This window comes from Arachis hypogaea, chromosome 11 (genome assembly GCF_003086295.3).
Source record: "Arachis hypogaea cultivar Tifrunner chromosome 11, arahy.Tifrunner.gnm2.J5K5, whole genome shotgun sequence".
Lineage (NCBI taxonomy): Eukaryota > Viridiplantae > Streptophyta > Magnoliopsida > Fabales > Fabaceae > Arachis > Arachis hypogaea.
Window position 1 is genome coordinate 510,695 of NC_092046.1, and position 24,657 is coordinate 535,351.

The window sequence follows — 24,657 nt, forward strand, 5'->3', positions numbered from 1 at the left end:
TAGTTTTTGTTAGGATTTTTTTTTTTTTGGGACAGGATTTAAACTTGATACAAGTCACTTGTTTAACCATTAAATTATAATATTTTTTTTATGGTATCATATAGAATATAATGGTCTAACAAACACGAATTCTAGTTACTATTAGATTAAGAACTTTTATTGTAAATTCATCTTATTAAATAGAAGTTACAAATCCAAAAATAATTAAATGTGATCAAACCTCTTTTAAATTTAAGCCTTTTCAAACTTTTTTCTGACTTTTATATTAAGATTTAAGAACCCAATCTCCTATGTTAGCGGGTCGGGCCCACAATCTTTTTTGTGTAAAAAAAAAAAACAGAAGAAATGACTTCGAATCTCATTCTCGTCCCCAATGCGAAATAGCTGAAACCTGCTTTGTCCAAAAAAAAAAATAGCTGAAACCTGAGAAACAGTCTCAGCTTTTTTGTTTCAAAGCATCGAAAGGTCGAAACCCTAAGGTCCCCAAATTCTCAAATTCACAATTCAAATCTCATTCTCGTCCATCATCAGGTTCGCGGTTGATATTCCATCGATTCACCGTTGCCGTCACCTTGCCATTGTCGTACTAGTCGGGATTCTGTTTCATGAGTTCGTTTTCCCATTTTCCCTTTCTTCTGTTGAATTATTAGGATTATTCTACCATATGATTGATTGTTTTAAAGTATATATAGTGCAATGAAATGTAGCCAAATAAAAAACTAAAAATTAAAAAAAAACGAAGAAAAATTTCTTGTGTTTCAAGGCACTAGGGTTTTTAATTATATGTACTGAATATCTATAGCTGTTACATTTTTAATGCATAAGTTTAAAGTTGGATCTGATTTAGTAGCTTGTATCATGTTACTTGAATACTTGATAATGTTTCATGGCTAGTGATAGATTTCTTTGCTTTCTAGGGACCTTGAGATTATGATACTAGCTGAATAGTTTGATATAACTATCTGCATACAATTTGTATTCGTTCTATTAAGAACACTGTTATTTTTTCTATGCCAAATATGATGGTGTATCCATAACTTGAATATTTGAAATTCTACATGCAGATTTTTCTCTCTTTTTTCTTTTTAATTACGAAGTTATTTATTTATGTAGAGTATGATGGCATAAGGTAAAAATCAAGACCAAAGATTTAACTATAAGAGATGTAGAAACCAGAATATGCACATTACTTCTTCAATTCTCAAGCCCCTAATTGATTTGGTTGCTTGAAAATGGAATCCGAAGGTAACCCTTCATATTTCCCTTTACCCTTGATTTTTTGTTTGAGTTCTTAAAGTTGCAACAATGTTGTTTTTTGTTTGCCTGAGCTTATGTTATAGGACAAAAGGGTACTGTAAACCCATCTGCAATGCTGGCCTCGCTGCTTAGTAGGAGAGCCAAGCTTCACGATGAGCTTCGCAGCATTGAAAAACAGGTAAAATTTTCAATGGTTGCTTCTAGGGTTTTTTCATTGCTTCAAAACACGGGTAAAGGAACTATTTCTCAAGATATATGGTCGCTTTACTTTTATTATTTGAAGTGTATATAAAGGTTCTATGATATCAATTGGAAAAAATGTCATCTATCCTAAAATTGGATACTTACACTGGCTAAGGTTCCTCGCTAATGCAGCATCATAATAAGAGAAGAAGACAGAAAATTTGTTGTAATATGATCCGCCATCATTTATATGCAGCATCCTGTCTTTATTCTCATGATATGACACTAGTGCTAGCGGGATATGTTACAGAATATTAATCCCTTCACTTGTCCAGCAATTTCTTGTTCACGTTGTGCAGTTAATTCCAATTTTATTGTAAGTTTCTTGTTGAGTTGGCATGCAATGATGCACTCAGGTGCAGTATCTTAGATCATTGGATGCTCAAATTGGATGCTTGTCTTCACTAACATGAAATGATTTAATGAAGTTAAGCTCTTTGAAGGACCTTTTACATGGTTTCTAGCCATAACGGGCTAACATTTTGCCATTAACATAGGTTTATGATATGGAGACAAGTTACTTACAGGATCCTGGGCAGTGTGGAAATGTATTGAAAGGATTTGAGGGATTCTTGTCTTCCTCAAAGAACACTGCACTGTACGAAGTTTCTTCTATTTGGCTTTCCTTTTAAATTTTGTTTTGAAATAGTCAATGTAATATCAAGAAACCTATTCTTCAGTCTCTTACCTTATGAAGTTTATTTCATTTCTCCTGAGCAGTAGTAGCTTCCATATTTTATATTACAATCTTTGATTCTAATAATCCGTAGGAAAATAGGATGGGTAATGTGTGTTCTAGAGTGAACGATCTTTTGTGCATAATTAATAGTTGTGTCTATCAGGAACCTATTAGAAAGACTAACTCATGAATTCTGTTACTAACTGCTAAATATCCCGCCTTGAACAAGGTTTATTTTCCATGTTTGTATATTGAATGTTAAAATTACACACAATGGAGTTTCATTCATAGGTGTCGTCTTATATATCTGAGTTCTATGTAGTAATGAATTTTATTGAGGGATCTGTTGCACATCTCCATCTGTATCCTGTAGTATATGGCATGCCATTTTTAATTCAGGATTATACTCTTTTGACCAAAGTCTGTGGCTGTGCATTTAGAACTTTTTATCACGGATGAGTTAATGTGTACACTTGCATGTGCTCCTATTCTTTTTTCATTTTCCCTTCTTTTTGAGATATGAAGGTAATTGTATTTTGGCTTATGCTTGTTGATGTAATGTTTGTATGACATTGTTGAATCTATTTTTCTTCATTACAGCTTGAAGCGGTCTAGAAAGTTTCATCCTGAAGATAGGCTCTTTTCATTGTCCTCAGTAACCTCACAAGCGGTGTGTTTCTGATATTTAGTGATTAGCAATTCACGAATAGAGAAAAAGGATTCTACCTTGCTCTAGTCTACATTAAACCTATGTCATATATGATTAAGAAGTTTAGCTAATGAGCCTAATCTTATGATACCATTCTTGTCAATTTGAGACCCAAAAAACTATCTCAGAGGCAATATTTATGGAAACAATAAATGAATTTGAAGCTTGGTTCATTTTTTTTTTTCCTTTAAGTGTTGGCAACCTTTTACAAATAGGTTATTTTCTGACGTGAATTCTATTTTCATTTGGTGTATTATAGGCAGAAGAGCTTGCAGCTGGACGAGATGGTGAGTTCATATAAATGTTCATCTCAATAACTTCCCAGCATGAATTTTATTGCCCATTCACTGTATTCTGTTGGTGTCAGATGGGAGATCTGATTTTGGTCCTGGTCGTTCAAAAGGCGGAGGAATTTATGCGCATGGACCGTAAGCACTTAACCAGTTTATCTTTGATCTCGATCTTATTGAATTAAGCATTTTGCTATTTTCTTTTAGAATTATAGAAATTTGTTGCAAGTCCTGGCAAATAGTTATATGTTGGATGAGCTAATATATGTGCATGTAATCCATAGGGGTAAACCAAAGAGGGGAAGAGGCGGACCAAGAGATGCAAAGAGACTAAGGCATTCAAGTGATCAAGACTTTGATTATGAAGATGATCCAGATTTGATATTTTGACTGAGAATGTTCGTGTTAAGTTTTCTATTAATCTTAATGGGAAGATTCTGTTCTGATAGGTAGCGTTTAGTTTCTATGAGAGACAATGGGGATAGAAATAAGGTATTAAGATTCAAGATAGAAATCAAATACTTATCATATTTAATGGATGTGTAGTTGGTGCTCTCTAGTTGTGCGCATATGAACTATTGATAGTTCGTTTGGCAAGTTTATGACAGTGTTCTCTCTGGTATTATTTGTAGAAGGGAGAAATATTTTGCAGAGACAAATTTTATTCAGTAAAATATACATGCTCTAATATGAACTGATTCAGATCTGATTTCTATGAATTGAGTAATTTAATTGTTTAATTCATAGATCCGCCAAAAAATGTTTAATTAACACTTCAATGATGGTATATTTATGGTTCCCGATTATAATAAACAAGTTAAAATAGCCGTGCATACGAAGCTCATGAGAATATATATTTATAAACAAGTTCCTCAATGGTGATTTATTTGCATTATTTTGATAAACATTATTATCTTTATATGGAACCTCACTATATTCATATGTGACAATGTGAGTGTTCTAATGAGTAATGATCAACTCCAGCTACCATATCATCCGTGATTTTCTCTCCATATATGCGACAAAGAAAGGCATGAAGAAGACGATTGCATAACATATTAATTAACTGGCTACCGTACAGCGATCAATAGTGTTGTGTTCCCTGTTGACTATGATTGATTATGAGTTTTATGACACGTTCCTACTCTTGCTTTTTGTTTTCCTTTCTTCAGATACAATTAATTATCCAGTTCTATGATTGCATATAGTTGCAACTTGCAACACACTCCAGCTGCAAGCGTTGAACTCCACACACAGTCCTCACATGTCGTTCTCCCTGGATCCTCATCTTTTCAATCTCATGATTCAATCCAAAGAAAAGCTTTCCCCAAACCGGATAATAAATTCACTAGTAACAATAATAAATTAATAATACAAACAATATTCCACTCGAATATTCAAAAATTCATAGTCACACAACAATGAATAATCTCAATATTAGTGAGAGTGAAAGTTAGTTTAGTCCTTTAAAAAAATTGTTTAGACAAAAAAAAAAAAAGCAGAAAAATCTGGTTTCAGTTTCATACCTTCTCCAACTTCGCCGGAACTCTATGGCTGACCACCACGAAATCCACGCGCCACTCCGTAACGCTCAGTTTCACACTTTCTCTTCTATTATAGTATGGTTTTCACTTTTCAGCTACACTAATACGCTGCGTTTTCGTGTTTCTTTTGTTTCAGTTCACACAGAACCACCATCCACCGTGCCGGAAAACTCGCCGGCGGAGGAGGACTACGAAGACTCTTCGATTGAGCAAGTCTCGCTGACAGTCCCGGTCACCGACGATCCCTTCCTACCGGTATTCACCTTCAGGACATGGATACTAGGAACCCTAGCATGTGTGCTTCTCTCGTTCCTGAACCAGTTCTTCTGGTACCGGAGGGAGCCGCTATCACTGACGGCGATATCGGCGCAGATAGCGGTGGTTCCGGCGGGGCACCTGCTGGCGGCGACGGTGACGGATCGAAGATTCTGGAAGGGAACGAGGTTTGAGTTCACGATGAATCCGGGGAAGTTCAGCGTGAAGGAGCACGTGCTTATCACGATTTTCGCGAACTCCGGCGCGGCGAGTGTTTATGCGATTCATTTTGTGAGTGCCGTTAAGGTGTTTTACCGGAAAGAGGTTACTGCATTGATGGGCTTTTTGGTGGTAATAACGACTCACTTGTTGGGCTTTTGTTGGGCCGGGCTTCTAAGGAGGTACTTAGTTGAGCCTGCTGGTATGTGGTGGCCACAAAATCTTGTCCAGGTCTCACTTTTCAGGTACTCACTGTTTCTTTCACCAAGCTTTGTCTCAAAACAATGACGTTGGACAATGACCAAAAAGTAAAATAGAGTCAACAAATGACCCATAAAAATAAAGTTTCGTTATTTAGACCAATTCTGAGCTCTGTCCAAAAAAAAAAAGACCAATTCTGAGAGTTTTTTTTTTTTTGGTGACAATTCTGAGAGTTTTTAAGATTAAGCTTTATGGATTGATAATATAAAATCATTTTAAGCTTTGAATTTTAATCAATCTAAAACATTTATAATACTTAGTAGAATTTGAGGAACTAAAAAATAATAGTATAATACTGAATAGTTATCAATCATAGTTTAGTAATTTTTTTCTTCTTCAAATTATATAAATTGAATACACAAATGAAATTCTAAAAATATAACAGGAGTGTAATCTTAAAGCAAAGTAAATATTTGTGTAATATGACAATATATGCTATATATTTGTAAAAAAAAAAATAAACAATTTATATTGACTATCAATTAAATTTAGATCTATATTACTATTTATAACGACAAAAATATAATTTTTTTTTGTTAAATGAAAATAATTTGATGCATAAATAAGGGACTCACTGTGGAAAACAGAGAAACCAAAACAACAATCAAGTCAAGAAGAAAAAGAAAAGGAAAATGTACAACTAAAATGGCGAACATGATTAGCTTGCACCAAAATTGAATTTGGAGAAAGAATAGTGATCAGTGTCACTGTCACATGTACCCATTTTCAGCCATAAGCATTTAGAATTTCCAACACAACTGTGAATCGAAATCACCAAAATGTTCATAGCAAGTATATTCACTGATAAATAGGAAAAGATCACTCTTCTAACTACTAAGTTGATGTAATAATGGTTTTCAGGGCACTGCATGAGAAGGAGGAGAGGCCAAAAGGAGGGTTAACTCGGAATCAGTTCTTCTTCATGGCATTTGTTTGCAGTTTTGCTTATTATGTCTTACCAGGCTACCTATTCCCAATGTTAACTTCACTTTCTTGGATGTGTTGGATGTTTCCCAACTCCATTGTAGCACAACAAATAGGTTCAGGATTACATGGTCTTGGACTTGGTGTTGTTGGTTTTGACTGGTCTAGCATATGTGCTTATCTTGGTAGCCCTTTGGCTAGTCCTTGGTTTGCTACTGCTAATGTTGCTGCTGGTTTTGCCATTTTTGTCTATGTCCTTATTCCCTCTGCTTATTGGCTGAATATCTACAATGCAAGAAAATTTCCCATACTTTCAGATGAACTATTCATGTCCAATGGCCAGAAATACAACATATCAGATATTATAGACCCTAACTTTCGCCTCGACCTAGAGGCATACGAGCGCGATGGCCCTCTTTATCTTAGCATAAGCTTTGCAATGGCATATGGCTTTGCTTTTGCTTGTCTTTCTGCAACTCTTGTTCATGTACTCCTCTTCCATGGAAGGTACAAGCTTTACAAGTTTTTCTTTGGAAAGTAATATTAGTATGTTATGCATGATACCATTTCATTTATGAATAAGACTCTAACCATTTGATTTACCTTTTATTTTTCATTAACTTTTGTAACTGTGGGTCTGTCAATGTGATTGAAGTATGTCTTTCAATGGAGCAGGGACATATTACAACTAAGCAAGTCTGCATTCCAAGACAAGAAGATTGATATACACACTAAGCTGATGAGAAAAAATTATAAACAAGTTCCTGAATGGTGGTTTATTTGCATTCTATTGTTCAACATCACTGCAATTATGTTCATATGCAGATATTATAACGATCAACTCCAGCTTCCATGGTGGGGTGTGGTGTTAGCATGTGTTGTTGCTCTATCATTCACTCTTCCAATTGGAATCATTAGAGCTACAACAAATCAGGTATAAAAGCATTGCATTTATGATCATTTATGACAATTCCCTATGCTATCATAATGCTGAATTGACAAAACTTGTGGCACAAAATTGCACTTATGCAACAATTAGATGACAATATAACCTGCTAAATAATTGAATTTAAAATGATTTAATTTGAAAAGTTAAAGTATAGGTGCTGTCTCATAATCCTTTTACTGTTGTAATATCAAATGGATAACAATTTTGTTTTGGTTCCTGATGAAGGCACCGGCTTTGAATGTTATCACAGAATACATAATTGGATACATCTATCCAGGATATCCCATTGCAAACATTTTGTTTAAGACATATGGGAATGGAAGTATGAAACTGGGGATTTCTTTTTTGCAAGACTTCAAGCTTGGCCATTACATGAAAATCCCTCCTAGATCAATGTTCGTTGCACAGGTTTGCACACACAATCTACCTCATTATTCATAGAAGTTGAGAGAAAGATCAGTGTGACTTCTTATATTTATGCTTGTACATGGAAAATGATTCTTGAATATTCAATTCTTCGTATACTCTTGAATTTTGATCTGGCCCTACAATATCATACAAATTCTTTTTATTCATCCTTGCTTTATAATGTTTAAGTAATATCACACTACAAATTTGAAATTTACACTCACATCACCCACTCTCATGCATATCCACTTACCTTATGAGAAATTCTTACATGAACACAAGTGTAAGAATTAAACACATTTGCAAAAAAAAGTACGAGACCCAAAAATAAGTGAGTATATGTTGCATGAAACCCACTTTTATTGTAAATAAACTTGTTCCTATGTAAGAATATCTTAGCCCACACATTATGTGCAGATTTTATGCAACTATTTCTTCTTTTTTTTCTTCCAATTCTGAATAGTTTTGGGCGGTGTTGCATTACTCTGTTAGATACTTGGCACTACTATATCCGCTTTGGTCCATTTAACAACAGCATGGTGGCTCATGAGCACTATTCCAGACATATGTGATAGAGAATTGCTTCCAGGAAGTAGTCCATGGACTTGTCCCACTGATCATGTATTCTATGATGCATCTGTCATATGGGGTTTGATAGGTCCTCACAGAATCTTTGGAGATCTTGGACACTACTCAGCCATAAACTGGTTCTTCTTGGCTGGTGCTATTGCTCCTTTATTAGTATGGCTAGCACACAAAACCTTCCCAAACAAACATTGGATTAGACTTATAACCATGCCAGTTATCTTGGCTGCCGTAGCCGAAATGCCTCCGGGCACTCCGGTGAACTACACTAGTTGGGTTCTTGTTGGATTCCTCTCAGGGTTTGTCGCCTACAGATACTATCGCGGGTGGTGGAGCCGACACAATTATGCCTTGTCCGGAGGACTTGATGCCGGATTAGCATTCATGGGAGTGCTGCTTTACTTGTGTTTAGGGATGGAAAATGTTAACTTAAACTGGTGGGGGAGTGAAGTTGATGGTTGCCCTTTAGCTTCATGTCCAACTGCTCAAGGTGTCACAGCTCAAGGGTGTCCTCTATACTAAGTTTGTAAATTACACCATTGTTGTAATTTGTAGTTACTAGGTTCAAGGTTGTATATAGCTGTTTACATGTCATTCTTGATGCTTCAACCAATATTGTATGACTTTTGTAATAGTTCATTTGAATGAAATGAAAAAAAATGTTGGATTATTATGAACATTCATGTAAATTTGAGTTCTATTATGAATTATCAAAGATGTCCAGCAATTCATGTCCCTTTGGATTTTAAAGTTGTTTGACTTTTATTGTCAATGCATATAAATTAACCTACATTAGAAATTAAAATCTTATGATAAAAATTAAAAAAAATACAAAATCTGCACTTATTATTATTATTATTATTGATACTTAATTTTCTTTTATCCAAAAAGGTTTTAATTAGTAATTAATACAAAACTAGTTCAGTATTTCACACTTTCAGTTTCAGTTAACCAGCTCACCTTACTCTTCATCGTCGTTTTGGTACTCTGCCTCAAAACGGCACGTTGTGAAACCAAAACGACATTCTTTGGTTCCCACTTCGATGGAAAGTAGCAGAACAAAGGAGAAAGCTTCCTCTTTGAGATGGCAGATCCTCCGCCACGCTCTTCTCCCTCGCAATTCTCATCCTAAGCCACGTAATTCAACTCTTCCGACTTACTTCACTAATTCCATTTTTACTCTTTCCCCCTTTCATCGCCAAAATGCTTCAATTTTTTTTTTTTTCAATTCCTGGCAGATGAGGAATCTGAAACGCGTATTAAGAGAATTTCGAGAAGAACAACGCATGGATTCAATTTGATACACTGTCATGAAGTGAAAGTGAATGCTGATGATGAATGTGGCTCCAATACACGCAACGGTTCCACCATGGATATGCGAGTTTGTTACACTCTTCCTGTCCCTGGCTCTCAGCAACTGTTTTTGACGTGAGTTTTTTCAATGTTTTTTGCTGGAAAATTTGTTTAATTAATTTAGTTATGTTCACAATGTAGTAATATTTAGTTTAGTTGAGCTCATGTGTATCAGGCTTTAGTTTCAATTAGTGAGATTGCTTGCTTTCTGTGAATCATAGAAAATTGTTTTTTAAAAGCTAAATTGTGTCAAGGATTCGTTTGTTTGAATTGATTCTTCTTGTGGTGTGTATGTTGTTTCTATAGAATTCAATGACAATCTCATTCCCATGTGACTTTCTTGGTTGAATATTTAATTTGCTTGAATGATAATGTGGCGTATTTTGGTTTTGCAGACAAAGAGTGGAAAACCATGCTCAGCTCAGTGATTTTGAGATATGCAACAGATACAACATTGACAACACTGGCCTTGTCTGTAGGTTCCTTTTATATCATCCTCAAAATACTTAGTGTGTGTTTGAATTCGCTAGACAACTAATTACTTTTGAATAATTATAAAACATGATCTTGGTCTTTTATTGATACAGTTTGTACCTATAAATCATGATGTCTTCTGCAGGTAATTGGCCATCCGAAGATGTTCTTGCTCACTTTTGCTTGTCGCAAGCAGATATATTCAGGTTCAAAAAACTATATTTCTTTCTTGATTTTACTCAAGTTTACTTTGAATTTTGTTGCTCTGTTTACTAGCATCTTTTCTCACTTTGCTCTGTTATAATGTTTATGTATGAATTTAAATTATCTTAGGTCTAAAAAAGTTATTGAACTTGGTTCTGGCTATGGCTTGGCTGGGTTTGTTATTGCAGCTGTTACTGAGGCATCAGAGGTTGTAATCTCAGATGGAAATCCCCAAGTGGTTTATTGTATCCTTTTGGTTTTGTTATATATAATGACAAAAGTTCCTCTTCTTCTTATATTTTGAAAAGATTGTATTTTTCCGAAGTCAATACATTTTCACTTTAAGCTTATCTAAATAAGGATACTATGCTGCGTTGAGGATACGGATAACAGGGCTTTCTTCTGATGATCTTATTTTAAAATTTTGTTTGTGAAGGAGAGTAACTATGTTATATACATCAAATCAAAATTGATAATAGCTATGTTGCGATGGTTAGTTGATATCTTTTTTCTCTAATAAATGTTGGCTGAACTCATTAACCGTTGTGGTATTAACTGCAACATGTTCAGTGATTCCTGAAATTAGTGAGAACTTTGAACATTTTATTCGAGAGTAGAAGTTGACAACTGAGACGAGTTGCAGCATGTTTGGGACATTTTGTTGTGCTTTGTAGAAGTGTAGATGTGTAGACTTACTTTTTACAATGTGAAAGTGATCAAATGTGTGAATAATGATGACTAATTTTTGGGCATCCCTTTGGTGCTCTTCTCATGGTCTGTTTCATGGTGTTTCTTTATCCAATGTACAAAGAAATATGGTTTATCAGCATAGAATGCATGAGGATTTCTGATCCTCCTTTGCAATCTCTTTCTTTTCTAATGAAATTTCTTTAAATAAGCACTCAAATTGGTCCCAAGGAATTTCAGATTCGACATTGTGATTTCTAATAAATTTTTATTACTCTGGAAGTCCCCAAAAATTACTTCCATCAGATAGATTAGACTCTCCGATGCTGTCAATAAATTTTTAATATGCATATTGGACAAATAAATTCCTAATAAGTTTCATTATAAGACAATTAGGTTTAAAGAAAACATTATTGTAAGACAAATTAGTCTCTTTTATAGAGTTACCAATCTGTTTCGAGAACTTCTAGAGTAATAAAAATGTGTTGAAGACCAAAGTGACCCAATCAGAAATTCCTTAGAGACCAATTTGGGTGGTTACTCTTTACTTCGGGAAAAAAAAAGGTTTTACAATTAGTCTACATCTCAGTTCTTTGTTCTCTTCAGAAATACAGTCGTCATTTAATACTTTCTTGAATGTAATTGATTGTCCATGACAATCAGATACTCAGCGTAACATTGAAGCCAACTCTAGAGCATTTGGGGATACAGTTGTGAAGTCTATGCGGCTCCATTGGGATCAGGAAGATAATATTGCAGACACTTTCGATATCATTGTTGCAAGTGATTGGTGAGACTTTCTTCTTTTGAGTTGTTCTCTGCTGTATAGCTGGTTTCTGTGCCTCTTTTTTCCATTTCTACTTAAACGTCTTATTTACAGTTGTAGTGGTATCATTGGAAGCCTTTAGCTTATTACTTAATGGGAAATGTTATTTCATGACTATAGCATTTGTTTTGTCATATTGGATAAGGATAACAGTTAAACAATAGATCAGCATGAGTTGGTAGTCATAAGGCTCCAAATCTCTTGTTTTTATGAAGGAAGATTTGTTCTTTTCTGATGAATAAAATTTTACATTAATGTAATGGTTGGCTGGCAAATGGGGTTGCTTTTCTTTGTTTCTTTTGTTAACTTTTCTATCAGTTTCAATTTTTAAACTTGGAGATATGCAGATATTCAAATTTATTCTCCAGTGGGATGAAAGGCATTACGTGTCTCACGCGTAATGCCAAAACAGATTCACATACATGTAGCTTGACTTGCTTTTTGTTTCCATCTTTATGCTACTCTTATCTTATATTTGCGGCTTAATTTGTTCTTTTCTAAAGCACTTTCTTTAAGGATTTCCACGGAGGCCTTGTTCGAATTGTCAAACGGCTATTGTCCAAATCAGCATCTTCAGAGGCTATATTTTTAAGTCCTAAAAGAGGCAACTCATTGGACCTGTTCTTGGGGGTGGTTGAAGAAAATGGTTTGAATTTCAGTGTCACAGAGAAATATGATACAGAAGTATGGAAACGTCATGAGGGGTTCTTGAATGGTGAAAATAGGGACTCTTGGCCAAGTTATGAGAAAGATCACTGCTATCCACTATTAATCAGAATTACCCTATGAACTTAAACTTCCAAATGTTTCAAATGGGGACTCACTCCATTGTTGGTTGACTCTTATTAAGTCATGGATAAGATACAAATCTATTCTTCCAACACAGTAAATATGCTGTTGATGCATGCTTCAATTTGTTGGGGTCATATCTTCAATAGACAGTACTATTCTCAAATGAAATATGAAGCATATTCGGTGGCTCATCTTTAAAGTGAAGAATATTAAAATTTGGGGCCTCAGAAGCAGTAGATATATCAAAATATGGTTTCCTTGAATCTTATTAGTCTTTGCAACCCAAAAAAAGGGGGGAAAGAAGAAACTTATCAAAAGTTCTGTATTTGATAGATAATATTTGCTATTTAGTGATTGAATATTTGCACTATTGTTGTCTCCCATTTATGATTTAAATATACAATTTAGATGAATCATGTGTGGATTTGTTAGTATTTTATTGGGATATATTTTTTTTTGGTGACTATTTTATTGGGATATATACACATGGGGTGTGTGGGACGATGTTGACTCACACCGTGTTCATATTCATTATTGAGACGTGGGTCTTAGATTAGTCCACGTCTCATTAATGATAAGAAAAGGTGTGAGTCAGCATAATATTTAATACTACAGTTTATGGATGTATATGAAATTAATTATTTTTATAAATAATTTGATTTGATTTCAAATGAATAAAATGAAAATTTGAATATTGTTTTTAGAATGAATAGTTTAAAATAGGAATTAAAATGATTTACAAATCTATATTTATGTTTAAATTGTAATTTAATGATAAATAATTTGATTTAAATCAGTGATTTCACCTTTTTATCCTTTATTTATAAAATAATTCTACATCACATATTTACATGTCGAAAAGTTGTTGAACAGTCGTTGGTGAGTCAACTTGAATTTGACTCGTTAACAGTATGATAAGTTGAGATTATGAGATTGTGAGCCAAGTTTAAGCTTAAATTTGAGCTCATATATATATATATATATATATATATATATAACTTGTTATAATTATTTATATTAATATATATTTTGTCTTTTATACACACATAGCATATATAAATTTTATATATAATTATGATAGAGGACATAAATTATAATTGATAGAGACATAAGTTTTTATTCATATAAAATTATAGTTGTTAGTTGACCAAATTCGTGAGTCTTTGGTGAGTTGAATTTGAACTGTACAAATAGGCTCGACTATAAATGAACTGAACCATAAGCCAAGTTCAATTTTCGTGAGTTGAATTGCGCTTGAACTTAACTTGACTCACTTTCTGCTCTAACTACCATTAGACTTTCATCATCTCTTCCGCTCTCCAAACAATTTTCTTTTATATTAATATCTAAAAATTAAAAAATAACTTTTATTTTTAACCTATTAAATCTTTTAATTCCACTCAAATCATCTAAAAAATAAAAAATTTTTATATCAGTTATAACAAATCAAATTAATTTCCATATCTTATATATTCTAAACAAAGAATTTTGATTTGAAAATCATAACAAATATACCAGATATGAATATATAATTTTTTTTTCGTTCTCACTAACTGGTTTCAAGAATCATATTAAACGAGTAAGAAGCTTTTAGAAAATTTGTCCAGAGTGTAAACAAAGCAACTCCACCATTTTGATGAAGCTGCAGTGTGTCAAAAGCTATATCAACGGGTTCAATTAAACTAGAATTTAGATTTTAGACCAAGTGGGGAATTCATGCTTTCCTTTTCCTATATTATTGTACATTAACAGAATCATGATAATATGATATGCTTTGTCTTTGAGATTATATTGTTAATAACATGACCTAGGATACTTAGCTCTTACGGAAGCGACTAGTAGTATTAAATTAATTTCTTTTTTTGTTTGTTTGGTTTATTTGTGGAGTGGACTTTTATGCATTTTTTAAAAAATATTATTTGTACACTAAAATTAGCTACTAATATATTTGTATATAAATATATGTGTGGTTTAATTTATTTTTAACGTATATTTATATTCCAATATATATTTTATACTGATAACTGAATTTGATGGCTGATCTTAGTGTACATGTAGCATAATCGATTTTTTTTTTTTTACCCTTTGTCCAATCTTCCTTCAACTTTCTAAAATAAGGATGATTTTGCTGATGGCAAGTGTCTTTGCCAGAAAAAGGAGTGGGGGCTATATTTATTAGAGACAAGCCTATGACATTTCATGCTTCGTTATATTTGCATTTTCATTTTGTGCACTCTGTCCCACTTTAATTAATCTTAATGTATGTACATCTAAAGTTCTAAACAGCTAATTAAGATTGTGGAAAATACCTTTGAGTTCATACTTTGTTTTCACACCGTTATTTGGTTTATTATTAGGTTTGGTTTTTGTTTTTGTTTCTTGTGTGATTGAGATACTGTGAAGAAATTAATAAAAATAACAAATGAGAAAATAATATTTTATTTTCAGTTATGGTATATGAATTGGAGGGTTTTTTTTTTCCCCTAATTCCGAAAATCAAAATGACAAGTATTTTTCTATTTTATATAAAGTTTCTATAAAAAAATTTATCTAGTATCGACAAAATTTATCGGTGAAAATGATTTGTCAAAATTACTAACAAAATTTATCTGTCAAAATTATCAACAAAATTTACGATAAATTTTAAGTCAATAATAAACGAGCATGATTTTTATAAAATTTACGAATGAATATGATAATTAATCAATAATTTCATCAAATTTATTAATAACCCAGAGAAGGTGAAAACTCAGGTGAAGTCGACTTCACGTGAAGTTGATATCTGAGAGCTGTTAGATGAAAATTTAGTCAAATCAGTCAAATCATCTAACGGCTTTCAGGTATCAACTTCAGGTAAAGTCGATTACACCTGAGTTTCTATGCCAGAGAAATAAGTGATTCTACTCAAGGCAAGTAGGATTAACATGAAAAAATAAAATAATATTTTCCTTCTAAATTTAATTGCAACTAATATTCAAAACTCGAAAAAATAATACATATATTATTTTTGCTAACACTATGTCTGCTTTAATTTTAGGTTGTTTTATTTATTTTCCACTTACTTTCTCATAGTAATATTATTTAGTACGAAGAATGGTGTACAATAATGTAACAACCAATCAAGCAATGATTTGTTTTAAAAGTAGAAAGAAAACAGGAAAAACAAACCCTTTATTACAAAACCCTACTTTTATTTTTGCTATCCACTTCTTGTACACTATTTTTATGACTACTTTACATACCATTAAGCAATTTTCACTTCCTTTATAGGCTGGTTTGATTTCAATACAATTCATGTTCCATTTTTATTGTACATTTTTTCTATCTATCTAACCAACGGTGGGTATTATTGCGTTAAATAATTATATGTACATTTTCCAATTCCCATTGCCTTATTAGCTTGTTGTGTAGAAACAAGGAAAAAGGTTCAAGTTGCAAAGTAATAAACCATTGAGAAAAGGTCTTAGCTTCAAGTTGTTATCTTATCTTGAGGCCAAAAGTGGGTTGTTTCATTTTTTTTGTACTAAATTGTGATCATGTTCTTCTTTCTCCAAAACCCCCCTCAACTTGGTGAAAGAATCAATTGTACTTCTTCTCTTTGTGTCTTCTCAATTGGAATCTCATTAGGGTAAAGCTTCTTTTTTAACTTTCTCCTCACGTTTTATATAGGCTACTTTCATTTGATTTAATTTGATTTTTGCATTGGGTTGTATATATATTGAAACCTTTAATTTCTAACTAAAATGAATTTAGGTATACTACTTAACTAAGCTTGAATTAGTTGTTTATTGAAAATTTAAAGTTTAATATGGTAAAATGTGCCTATTTATTGTTACTTTTAATTATCGCACATATAATCATGCCCCTAATTTATATCTTTAACATTTAAAAGTATATAATTTTTAAAATTTGACAAATTCATAACTACTCCTTGCATACATTGAGATCTAAAATGTATCTAAATACATCGAAGTATAAATATGTTAAATTATTCTCCAACTTAGATTGGTGGTTCGAGTGGTTAGTTCACTTGTTCACTTAAGAAAATATATCCTCTCAATTTTTTTAATAATTAAGAATAAAATATAATCTCTCACCATTAATTTTATAAATAGGATCCAGAAAAAATATAAAAAAAAATATTAAAAATTAGATATCATACTTTGCTCTTTCAATTATTAAAAAAAATTGAAAGAATCTATTTCTTCTGCTTAATTAAGTATCTTTGATTCAAATTTTATCTTATAAATTATTAATTCTTGATCTACTAGACTTAGATATAGCGTAAAAAACTAAATTAATATATTAAATTACTAAAATGACAAGTGTGATTGTGTGGACATAAATGAGCATGCAAAAGTTTTGTCTAATTGTTAAAGTTATAGGAAAAATTTTAAGTGTATCAGAAATATCGGTATTTCAGTTATTTTAACCGTTGATTTTAATTAATATATATTATATATATTTTTTATAATTCAGATCAACCGTTAAAATGATTAAAATATCGGTGTATATTTTCGGTACACTTAAACTCTTCCAAAACTATATTCATCACAATCACATACACCCAAATACTACTCACCATGCATGATTCACTCCCAATAAATGGGGAATAATGTGAGAGCATTGTATTTTATATTCACACAAAGGATTGGGTTTATCCATCATAATAAGCACTTTATTAAAAATAGTAATAATAATAATAATTTAACCTAGCTGGCTCATTTACGCATATATATAATACTACTACCAAATTGCATTACCTTATTCGTATGCTGCGTTCACAATAGGAAAGTAGAGTGATTAAATTATATGTTAGACTTTTTCAGACCCTATCCTTTGATGTGATGAGATGAGATGATGAAAGTAATTGAAGATTATGTTACAATATCTTAGCATACAAAAGTAGAGAACGGCTTAATATAAATAAGTGTTTTTCTATATGTCATCATGCATGCCTTTTTCTTTTTTACTTTGGAAGATACTCTTATGTATTCATGAAGAAATCTTACATTTAGGGGAGTTTATATAATAAGATCAAGACCTTATGTCTTATGTATGGTTATCATTTAATACTATTATACTATTTCTCATTTTTTTTATTGGTATTTGTTAATTATTAGCAGAAGGCAAAAGGTTATATGGTAAGGACTATTCAGATAAAGACGTTAAAAATGTCTTTTTATAAAAATATTTTTTAATAATTAAAATTTAATATATATAAGTGATTAAATTGTGTTATTTTTGTCAAAATTAGATTAGACAAATTGATTTAATCAAAAAATGGTGAATCAAATCTTAAACTGGTCTAAATTAATATTATTTTTTATAAAAAATGACTACAATATCTTATTATAAAAAATAACTAAAATACTTCTATTATATATATTAATTTTGAGAATTCTAAATTTTAGTCTTTTATTTTTCTATCGTAGGGTTAGGATATAGAATTTTTAAAATTAATATATATATATATATATATATATATATATATATATATAATAATAATAATAATAATAATAATAATAAGAGTATTTTAATCATTTTCTATAATAAAAGTATTGTAGTTATTTTTTATAAAAAAATATTAATTTATACTAGTTCAAGATTTGATTCACTATTTTTTCGGTTAAATTAATTTATCTAGCTTAATTTTGACAAAAATAATATGATTTAATCGATTATATGTGTTAAATTTTAATTACTGAAAAACATCTTTAAAAAAAATATTTTAGGTGTCTTTATTTGAGTGGATCCCATATGATAAACTATGTATTTTTAATCAATATATTTTTTAAAATTTCTCCTTCTTTCTTTACCGTAAAAATCTACACCCTTAGTTTTTAGTTACTTATTTTCCATTTTGTTGATTGTTGGTTAAAACAGAATTAATTTCCTAACGACACAAATTATATAAAAGAGTATTTAATTAAATATATTTTATGGATATTAAAATTGACACTACTGTTTGTTAAATATTAAGGTGTCAATATTTTATATTAATATTAGCCAATATTTTAGACCACATCTTATTTTTATACTATTAGAATTTATAATTTAAAATTTAATCTTTTATATTTAAAATAGATTAAATATTAACTAAAAATAATAAATTTTATTGGTGACGTAATATTGTTGGAATAATTTTTGTTGTAGTGTAATAAGTTTTATGCGGCACATTAATAATGACCATGGCACGTAACAAGGTTTGCTTATCATGTTAATATATTATAAACTTTTAACTAATAGTTTTTTTAGTTAATTTAGAATGATCCAATGCTTAGTTGATTGGTTAGTTTAAGTAAGTATTAGTATTTGAATTCTATTTTGTGTATGTAGTAATTTATATATTAGTCAGTAACAAACTCTTAAATAGATCTCTAATCTGCGACCATTAGTTATTGATTTGTCGAGTTAGAAGTTATCGTGAAAAACAATTTCATAATTTAATAAAAGAATCAGCTTGACTTATTTTTCGTATTTTTTAAAGATCAAATTGATTTATAAACAATTTTTTAGAAATCAGCCATATTATTTAACGAAAATGTTTTGTAGTCAAAGAAAATCAGCCAAAAACAGTCATAATTTACTTTATTTAATATTTATTAATTATTATGATAATTAATTAATGCTAAATAAGACAAGTTCTGACTGTTTTTTTTGTCTACCTAGCATTGACCCTTATAATTGTCCCTCTAGCTAACTAACAAAATAATAAGTTAAATAAATATGATGCAATTAAAGTATGCCCGATGTTTCAATTATGATGTAATATAATAATTTGATTTATTTATTTATTCTGGGATTCATACTTGCATTGTCACTAATTAAAGCTACGACGATATTATTTTACATCTTTAATATGATTTTGGAGGCATGACGATAATAATTAAACAGAAGGCGCATGCAATTTGATCACAATATAGATGGATGACTCATATGATGTCAATGTCGATAATAACATTTCATCAAAGCTTTAACATCTTAAATTGTCATTTTTATGTTCTTTCATCTCATCAATTTTATCATCATCACTTTTTTCCTTTCATTAATTAGAAACCAATCTCTCTCTTATTGCTTCCACTTAAAAGAATATATATATATGATGACAACATTTCACAAAAGTGTTTGAAAATACATTTAAGCATTATTCCAATTTGTTTGTAATTATCACAAATCTTTCCCTGCCAATTAGCTGGCCATGTTTGCTTTATTTTCATGTGGACTTTCAATCCAACATTGTATTCATCCCAAAGTTGAAAGCCATTGTTCAAGCACAATATTCTCTAAAAATATCTATAAATAAATAAATATCTTTTAAATACTAGTGACTTAATAGTTATTAATAGATTTATTCATCACGTAACTCAAGTCTAATTTAAGGATATATATATATAATATAACAGTCCAGACCACCCGCTAGTATGATATTGTCCACTTTAGCACAATGTCTCGCGGTTTTGTCTTTGACGATAAGGATGATAGCCAAAGCCCCCACACTCACTCGTCAAAACGCGTCATGCTAGGGAGAGGTATATACACCCTTATAAGGCATGTTTCGTTATCCTCCCCAACCGATGTGGGACCATACAATCCACCTCCCTAAGGGAGCCCATCGTCCTCGCTGGCACATCGATACAGGCTCCAACTCTGATACCATCTATAACAGTCTAGATCACCCGCTAACAAAATATTATCCGCTTTAGCATACAAAGTCTTACGATTTTGTCTTTGACGATAGGTCTGATAGAAAAAGCCATAATATTTTCTTATTGATACACTAATACTTATCTAGTAGTATTATTAATTATTAATAACATTGTTTACTCTCTTTAAATATCATAGCTAGTATGAAAAAAAATCAGTAATATTAGAAAAATAAAAAATAATCGATCTAAACAGTTTAAATTTATTTTATTTAATATTTATTTATTATAAAATATATTAAATAAAGTTAAAAATAGTAAATTTTGATCATTTTTAATTCATATTTTTTGTTATAAAATATTTCTAAAACTTTATATATCTAAAATTAGAGAGGTACAATGTGTGAGTAGATGATAATAATAATAATAATAATAATAATAATAATAATAATAATAATAATAATAATAATAATAATAATAATATATGTACAATAATAATAATGACCAAATTAAATTGATGGTTAACCTTAGTAATTAACACTCTATATACATAGAGGAAATACATGTGTTTAAGTAGTATTTAACCACATTATTGTTATTGAGCATCATGTCATATATAGTTGATGATTTTTTAGTCCACATATAAGACTAGTCACTTTCATTGATCAATAATTTGTAATTTGTTAAGTGCTTTAACATGTGTGAGTCATAACATAGAGCCTTAAAATTGCAGGATCTCATCACTCAAATTCTTTTTAATGTTGAAAAATCTTAGCAAGCCAAGCATGCATGGCCTCTACTTTATCATAATTTTTTCCCTTTTTTTTTGGAATAATCCTTTGACATTTATGGGGTTACATCAATTAGATTATATTGCATGTATAGTCTTTAATTTCTTGCAATTTAATTTGTTAATAAGATCAAGTCAGCCAGAAAGGTAACATAATATATACTCAATATTGTTAAATGATTAAACTGCTTACTAGTACTATAAATAATTTACATTGAATTCAACAATAATAACAATACTATCTATATATATAATTTAACAACAAACAAATGTTGTTAATCCTATTTCTATATATGTTGGAAAATTAAAAAAGGTGAGAGGATGGTGCAAATCAATGCAATTGAGATGTTACTTCCTAAAGGGACATGCATTACATGCATACACACATAGGTAGAGAAGCTAAGAGATTAAATTAGAAAGAATAATGAAAGTAAGAGCTACAAAAAATGGAGAAATGGAAGGTGCAAAATGTTGAGTTCTTGTGGAAGCTCCTGTTGCTAAATTTGCTATCCATGATTTTGTAGCTACGGCTGCTTGCTCAACTGATGATCCTGCTCCAGAATCCATCAATGATTTCAAACTGCAAATTCAATCACATAATATCAGCCAATTTTTTTTAAATTATTTTATTTATATTAAATTCTTATGTCCTAAATCATACGCTCTTAATTTTATATTCTAATTTATAAATCTAAACGTTAAAATTAGTTAATATTAACTAATTAAATTAATTTTTTATTTTTTTTTAAATTACAAATCAAACTCATTATCATCTTTATTTTTTTCTTTTCTTCTATGTTTCCTTAAACTCAATATTAGTATTTTAGATACTTTAGAAAAAGTTATTATAACATGTAATATACTAATATTATTTTTAAGAAAAAAAAAAGAGTACTAGCTAAACAATGATTATCTTAAACAACATGAATAACCACCAATCAAATAAGAATACATTACATTCTAATTTAATGCTACTAATTAAATTTAAGATTGATTTACTCTTTTAACCCTATTAATTCACATTATTCACACATTGTTCAAAAATATTGTTAGTTACCTATACTTTTCCAAAAAAGAAAAATATATTTACCTTGGTAAAGAAGTAGGACAAAATGTGATGGTGTAATCAGCACCAGAACACGTAAACGTGCTCGTTGCGTCATCAAAAGCGTAGCTATACGCTTTTGGACACGCCGATTTGAATATCTCCGAATACACCGACGGTTTACACGCCGCCGGCGAACCAAACTCTCCGTCGCAGCAATACTCCGCTTTCCCAAACGCACGGCACGCGCTGTTACACGCGTCTCCCCCGTCCACCCTCAGTTCCTCCGGGCATCGCCGGTTCAGATCCGCGCCGCACCCCGTCGCGGCGCAAGAGCCGGTTCCGCCACTCGCCTCCACCACCATCGGCACGTTGTAGCCATCAACAAGGCTTACGTCGTAGTAGTCCTGGGCGCCGCCGCCAAGTGTGAACTCCGCAAGAGTAGCCGGCGGTGCGGCGCCATTGCCGTTGCAGTTGACCTCTCCGGATCCACAGTCACCCGTGGAACACGCGCCGTGTCCTGAGTCATCGAATTTACAGCCTGTTCGAGCCCAAAACCGGCCCGACCAGGCTGGAGGCGCGTTAAAAGAGCGCGTGTCTCCACCCCTGAGCTCGAAGCCCGTGGCTCCGAGATCAGGCTTTCCAAGAATGCCGGGCCAAACTGTGTGTTCACATTTATTCTCAAATGTGAATGTTGTTGCTGACACCCATAACCCTACATTGAAATTATAGAAATTAACATTAATTAGTTTAAAATCAAATACAGCATGTTATTCTCACGGTGAAAACTCAGGTGAAGACGAGAAGTTGGTATCTGAAAAACTGTTAGATAAAAATTTAGTCAAATCAGTCAAATCATTTAACGACTCTCAAGTATCAACTTTACGTGAAATCGACTTGCAACCAAGTTTTCACCTATTTTGATATATGCTAATACAATAATATTATTGTATTAAAAAAGTCAACATTAAATGTGTTATGAATTAGGACTAATGAAAGTCAGTTACAATAATAATGTAATGTAGATATAGTTATTATATTATAATGTTATATGAACCAAAATTAAAAGCATTATTTTACAAAAGTAAAAAAGTTGCATGCATAAATGTATGTAGCCTCTTTGGACTCCACCATAAAAAAGGTTTCTGCTGCATCTGAACTACTTTTTTTTTATTAATGAACATACATGATAAACCTTGGAAATGCTTATTAGTTTCTTTGACAATAAGGAGTTTAGAAGAGCCATGTTCAAAAATATTCTTACGTAAAATTAATAGTAAAAAATTATTAAATAATTTAATATATATTTGATTAAATTGCTAACATAATATGTTATAATATGTACCTGTGGAAGCAAGTAGATGTAGGAAAATGAAGAGTGATTTAGAAGAATAATAATGTTGTTGGTGATAATAATGATGTGAGAGTAGCAGAGACATATTAATTAATAGTAGTACTACTACTTGGTTATAGATTGAAATTGAAATCTTGTTTAATTTCAAGTTCAAAATAAAGAAGAAAATGAAAGGAATAATGTATATATGTATACACTTAATTTTGGAGAAGAATGAAATGAAGAGAAATAGAGAGAGTAGTGGTGAGGGGAGTTTGAATGCTAAGACATTCATTGCTATTTATAAGGAGAAAATGCCACAAAAATTAAACAGTTGGTGTTCGGTTTTGTGATGATTTGATAAGAGTGAGAGAAAAAAAAAAAGGTGAAGTTTCCACCCCACCTCCTATGCCCATTGTTTTTTAATATTTTTTTATTATAACTTTATCTGCTAATGGTTTATTATAACTTTATCAGCTCAAAATAAAGCTAAGCTACACACAAAAAGTTAAAAAAAAAAACCGGAAATATACTTTGATATAATATTATATGATATCGGTTCATATTAAATAATAAATAAAGTGGAAATGTAATTTAATTAGTTTCAGTGAGTTCAATATTTTATTATAATTTTTCCAATTTTATCTATTATATATTTTTTCTATATATTTATAATTAATTAGTGATTAATATAAAATTATTTATTTTAAAAGTTTAAACTAATATAAATAAAGATATGTAAATAATTATATTTATCTACTAAAATGATTGGTGTGTGTTAAGAGTTAAGACCAAACTCCAATTTAAAAGAAAAAATTTGAATTTTAAAACAGAAATCATACTAAAAAAATTAATTAATCATAATTAATATTAACAATAATAAAATAGTATATTAGTAGTGTATAAAAAAATATATATATATTAAATAAATATTTTTCAACTGAAGATAAAAATTTAGGTGTGAAATTTATTAAGGAAAATGTTGTGTGGTGGGCAGAGTCGGTTAATTTTGTCTTAAGTGATGAGTGATGAGATGGCAAAATGTTGTGAGTTCATTAATCGACAGATGCATGGATTTCACCATTATAGCGTGGACTCATCCCATTCTCCCCCATATCTTTTCAACTCTTTACTATATATATATAAAAAGAACAATATTCGGCTATTTTTTTTTAATATTATAA

The 24,657-nt window shown here is 31.1% G+C and overlaps 4 protein-coding genes and 1 long non-coding RNA gene across 7 annotated transcripts; 3 read left to right on the forward strand and 2 right to left on the reverse strand.

The window, feature by feature from the left end:
- Positions 1-311: 311 nt before the first annotated feature.
- LOC112719663 (uncharacterized) lies at positions 312-3,880 on the forward strand. 2 transcript variants are annotated; one of them, XM_025770304.3, is made up of 8 exons: positions 312-609; positions 1,114-1,245; positions 1,341-1,435; positions 1,998-2,098; positions 2,780-2,849; positions 3,148-3,175; positions 3,256-3,316; positions 3,463-3,880. In XM_025770304.3, exons 2-8 carry the CDS (start codon positions 1,233-1,235, stop codon positions 3,566-3,568), a joined length of 474 nt encoding a protein of 157 aa, XP_025626089.1. In that variant the 5' UTR covers positions 312-609; positions 1,114-1,232; the 3' UTR covers positions 3,569-3,880. The 2 variants fall into 2 exon arrangements, with proteins under 2 accessions (XP_025626089.1, XP_025626090.1); XM_025770305.3 differs by having other exon boundaries at positions 361-531.
- A 149-nt stretch (positions 3,881-4,029) lies between these two features.
- LOC112719665 (uncharacterized) lies at positions 4,030-4,865 on the reverse strand. The gene is made up of 2 exons (XR_003161871.2): positions 4,705-4,865; positions 4,030-4,526 (listed from the first exon to the last, which is right to left on the reverse strand). It is a non-coding gene; the product is annotated as an uncharacterized lncRNA (long non-coding RNA).
- On the forward strand, positions 4,355-9,033 carry LOC112719664 (oligopeptide transporter 7). Of its 2 annotated transcripts, XM_025770307.3 has the most exons (6): positions 4,367-4,762; positions 4,859-5,441; positions 6,319-6,888; positions 7,057-7,315; positions 7,556-7,738; positions 8,231-9,033. In XM_025770307.3, exons 1-6 carry the CDS (start codon positions 4,729-4,731, stop codon positions 8,843-8,845), a joined length of 2,244 nt encoding a protein of 747 aa, XP_025626092.1. In that variant the 5' UTR covers positions 4,367-4,728; the 3' UTR covers positions 8,846-9,033. The 2 variants fall into 2 exon arrangements, with proteins under 2 accessions (XP_025626091.1, XP_025626092.1); XM_025770306.3 differs by having other exon boundaries at positions 4,355-5,441.
- Positions 9,034-9,248: 215 nt separating this feature from the next.
- On the forward strand, positions 9,249-13,072 carry LOC112719666 (calmodulin-lysine N-methyltransferase). The gene is made up of 7 exons (XM_025770308.3): positions 9,249-9,460; positions 9,562-9,751; positions 10,072-10,151; positions 10,296-10,356; positions 10,484-10,599; positions 11,705-11,831; positions 12,371-13,072. Exons 1-7 carry the CDS (start codon positions 9,367-9,369, stop codon positions 12,654-12,656), a joined length of 954 nt encoding a protein of 317 aa, XP_025626093.1. The 5' UTR covers positions 9,249-9,366; the 3' UTR covers positions 12,657-13,072.
- Positions 13,073-21,243: 8,171 nt separating this feature from the next.
- Positions 21,244-23,756, reverse strand: LOC112719668 (thaumatin-like protein 1). The gene is made up of 3 exons (XM_025770309.3): positions 23,486-23,756; positions 22,186-22,855; positions 21,244-21,675 (listed from the first exon to the last, which is right to left on the reverse strand). The coding sequence occupies exons 1-3, from the start codon at positions 23,577-23,579 to the stop codon at positions 21,495-21,497; spliced, it is 945 nt and encodes a 314-aa protein (XP_025626094.1). The 5' UTR covers positions 23,580-23,756; the 3' UTR covers positions 21,244-21,494.
- Positions 23,757-24,657: the final 901 nt, after the last annotated feature.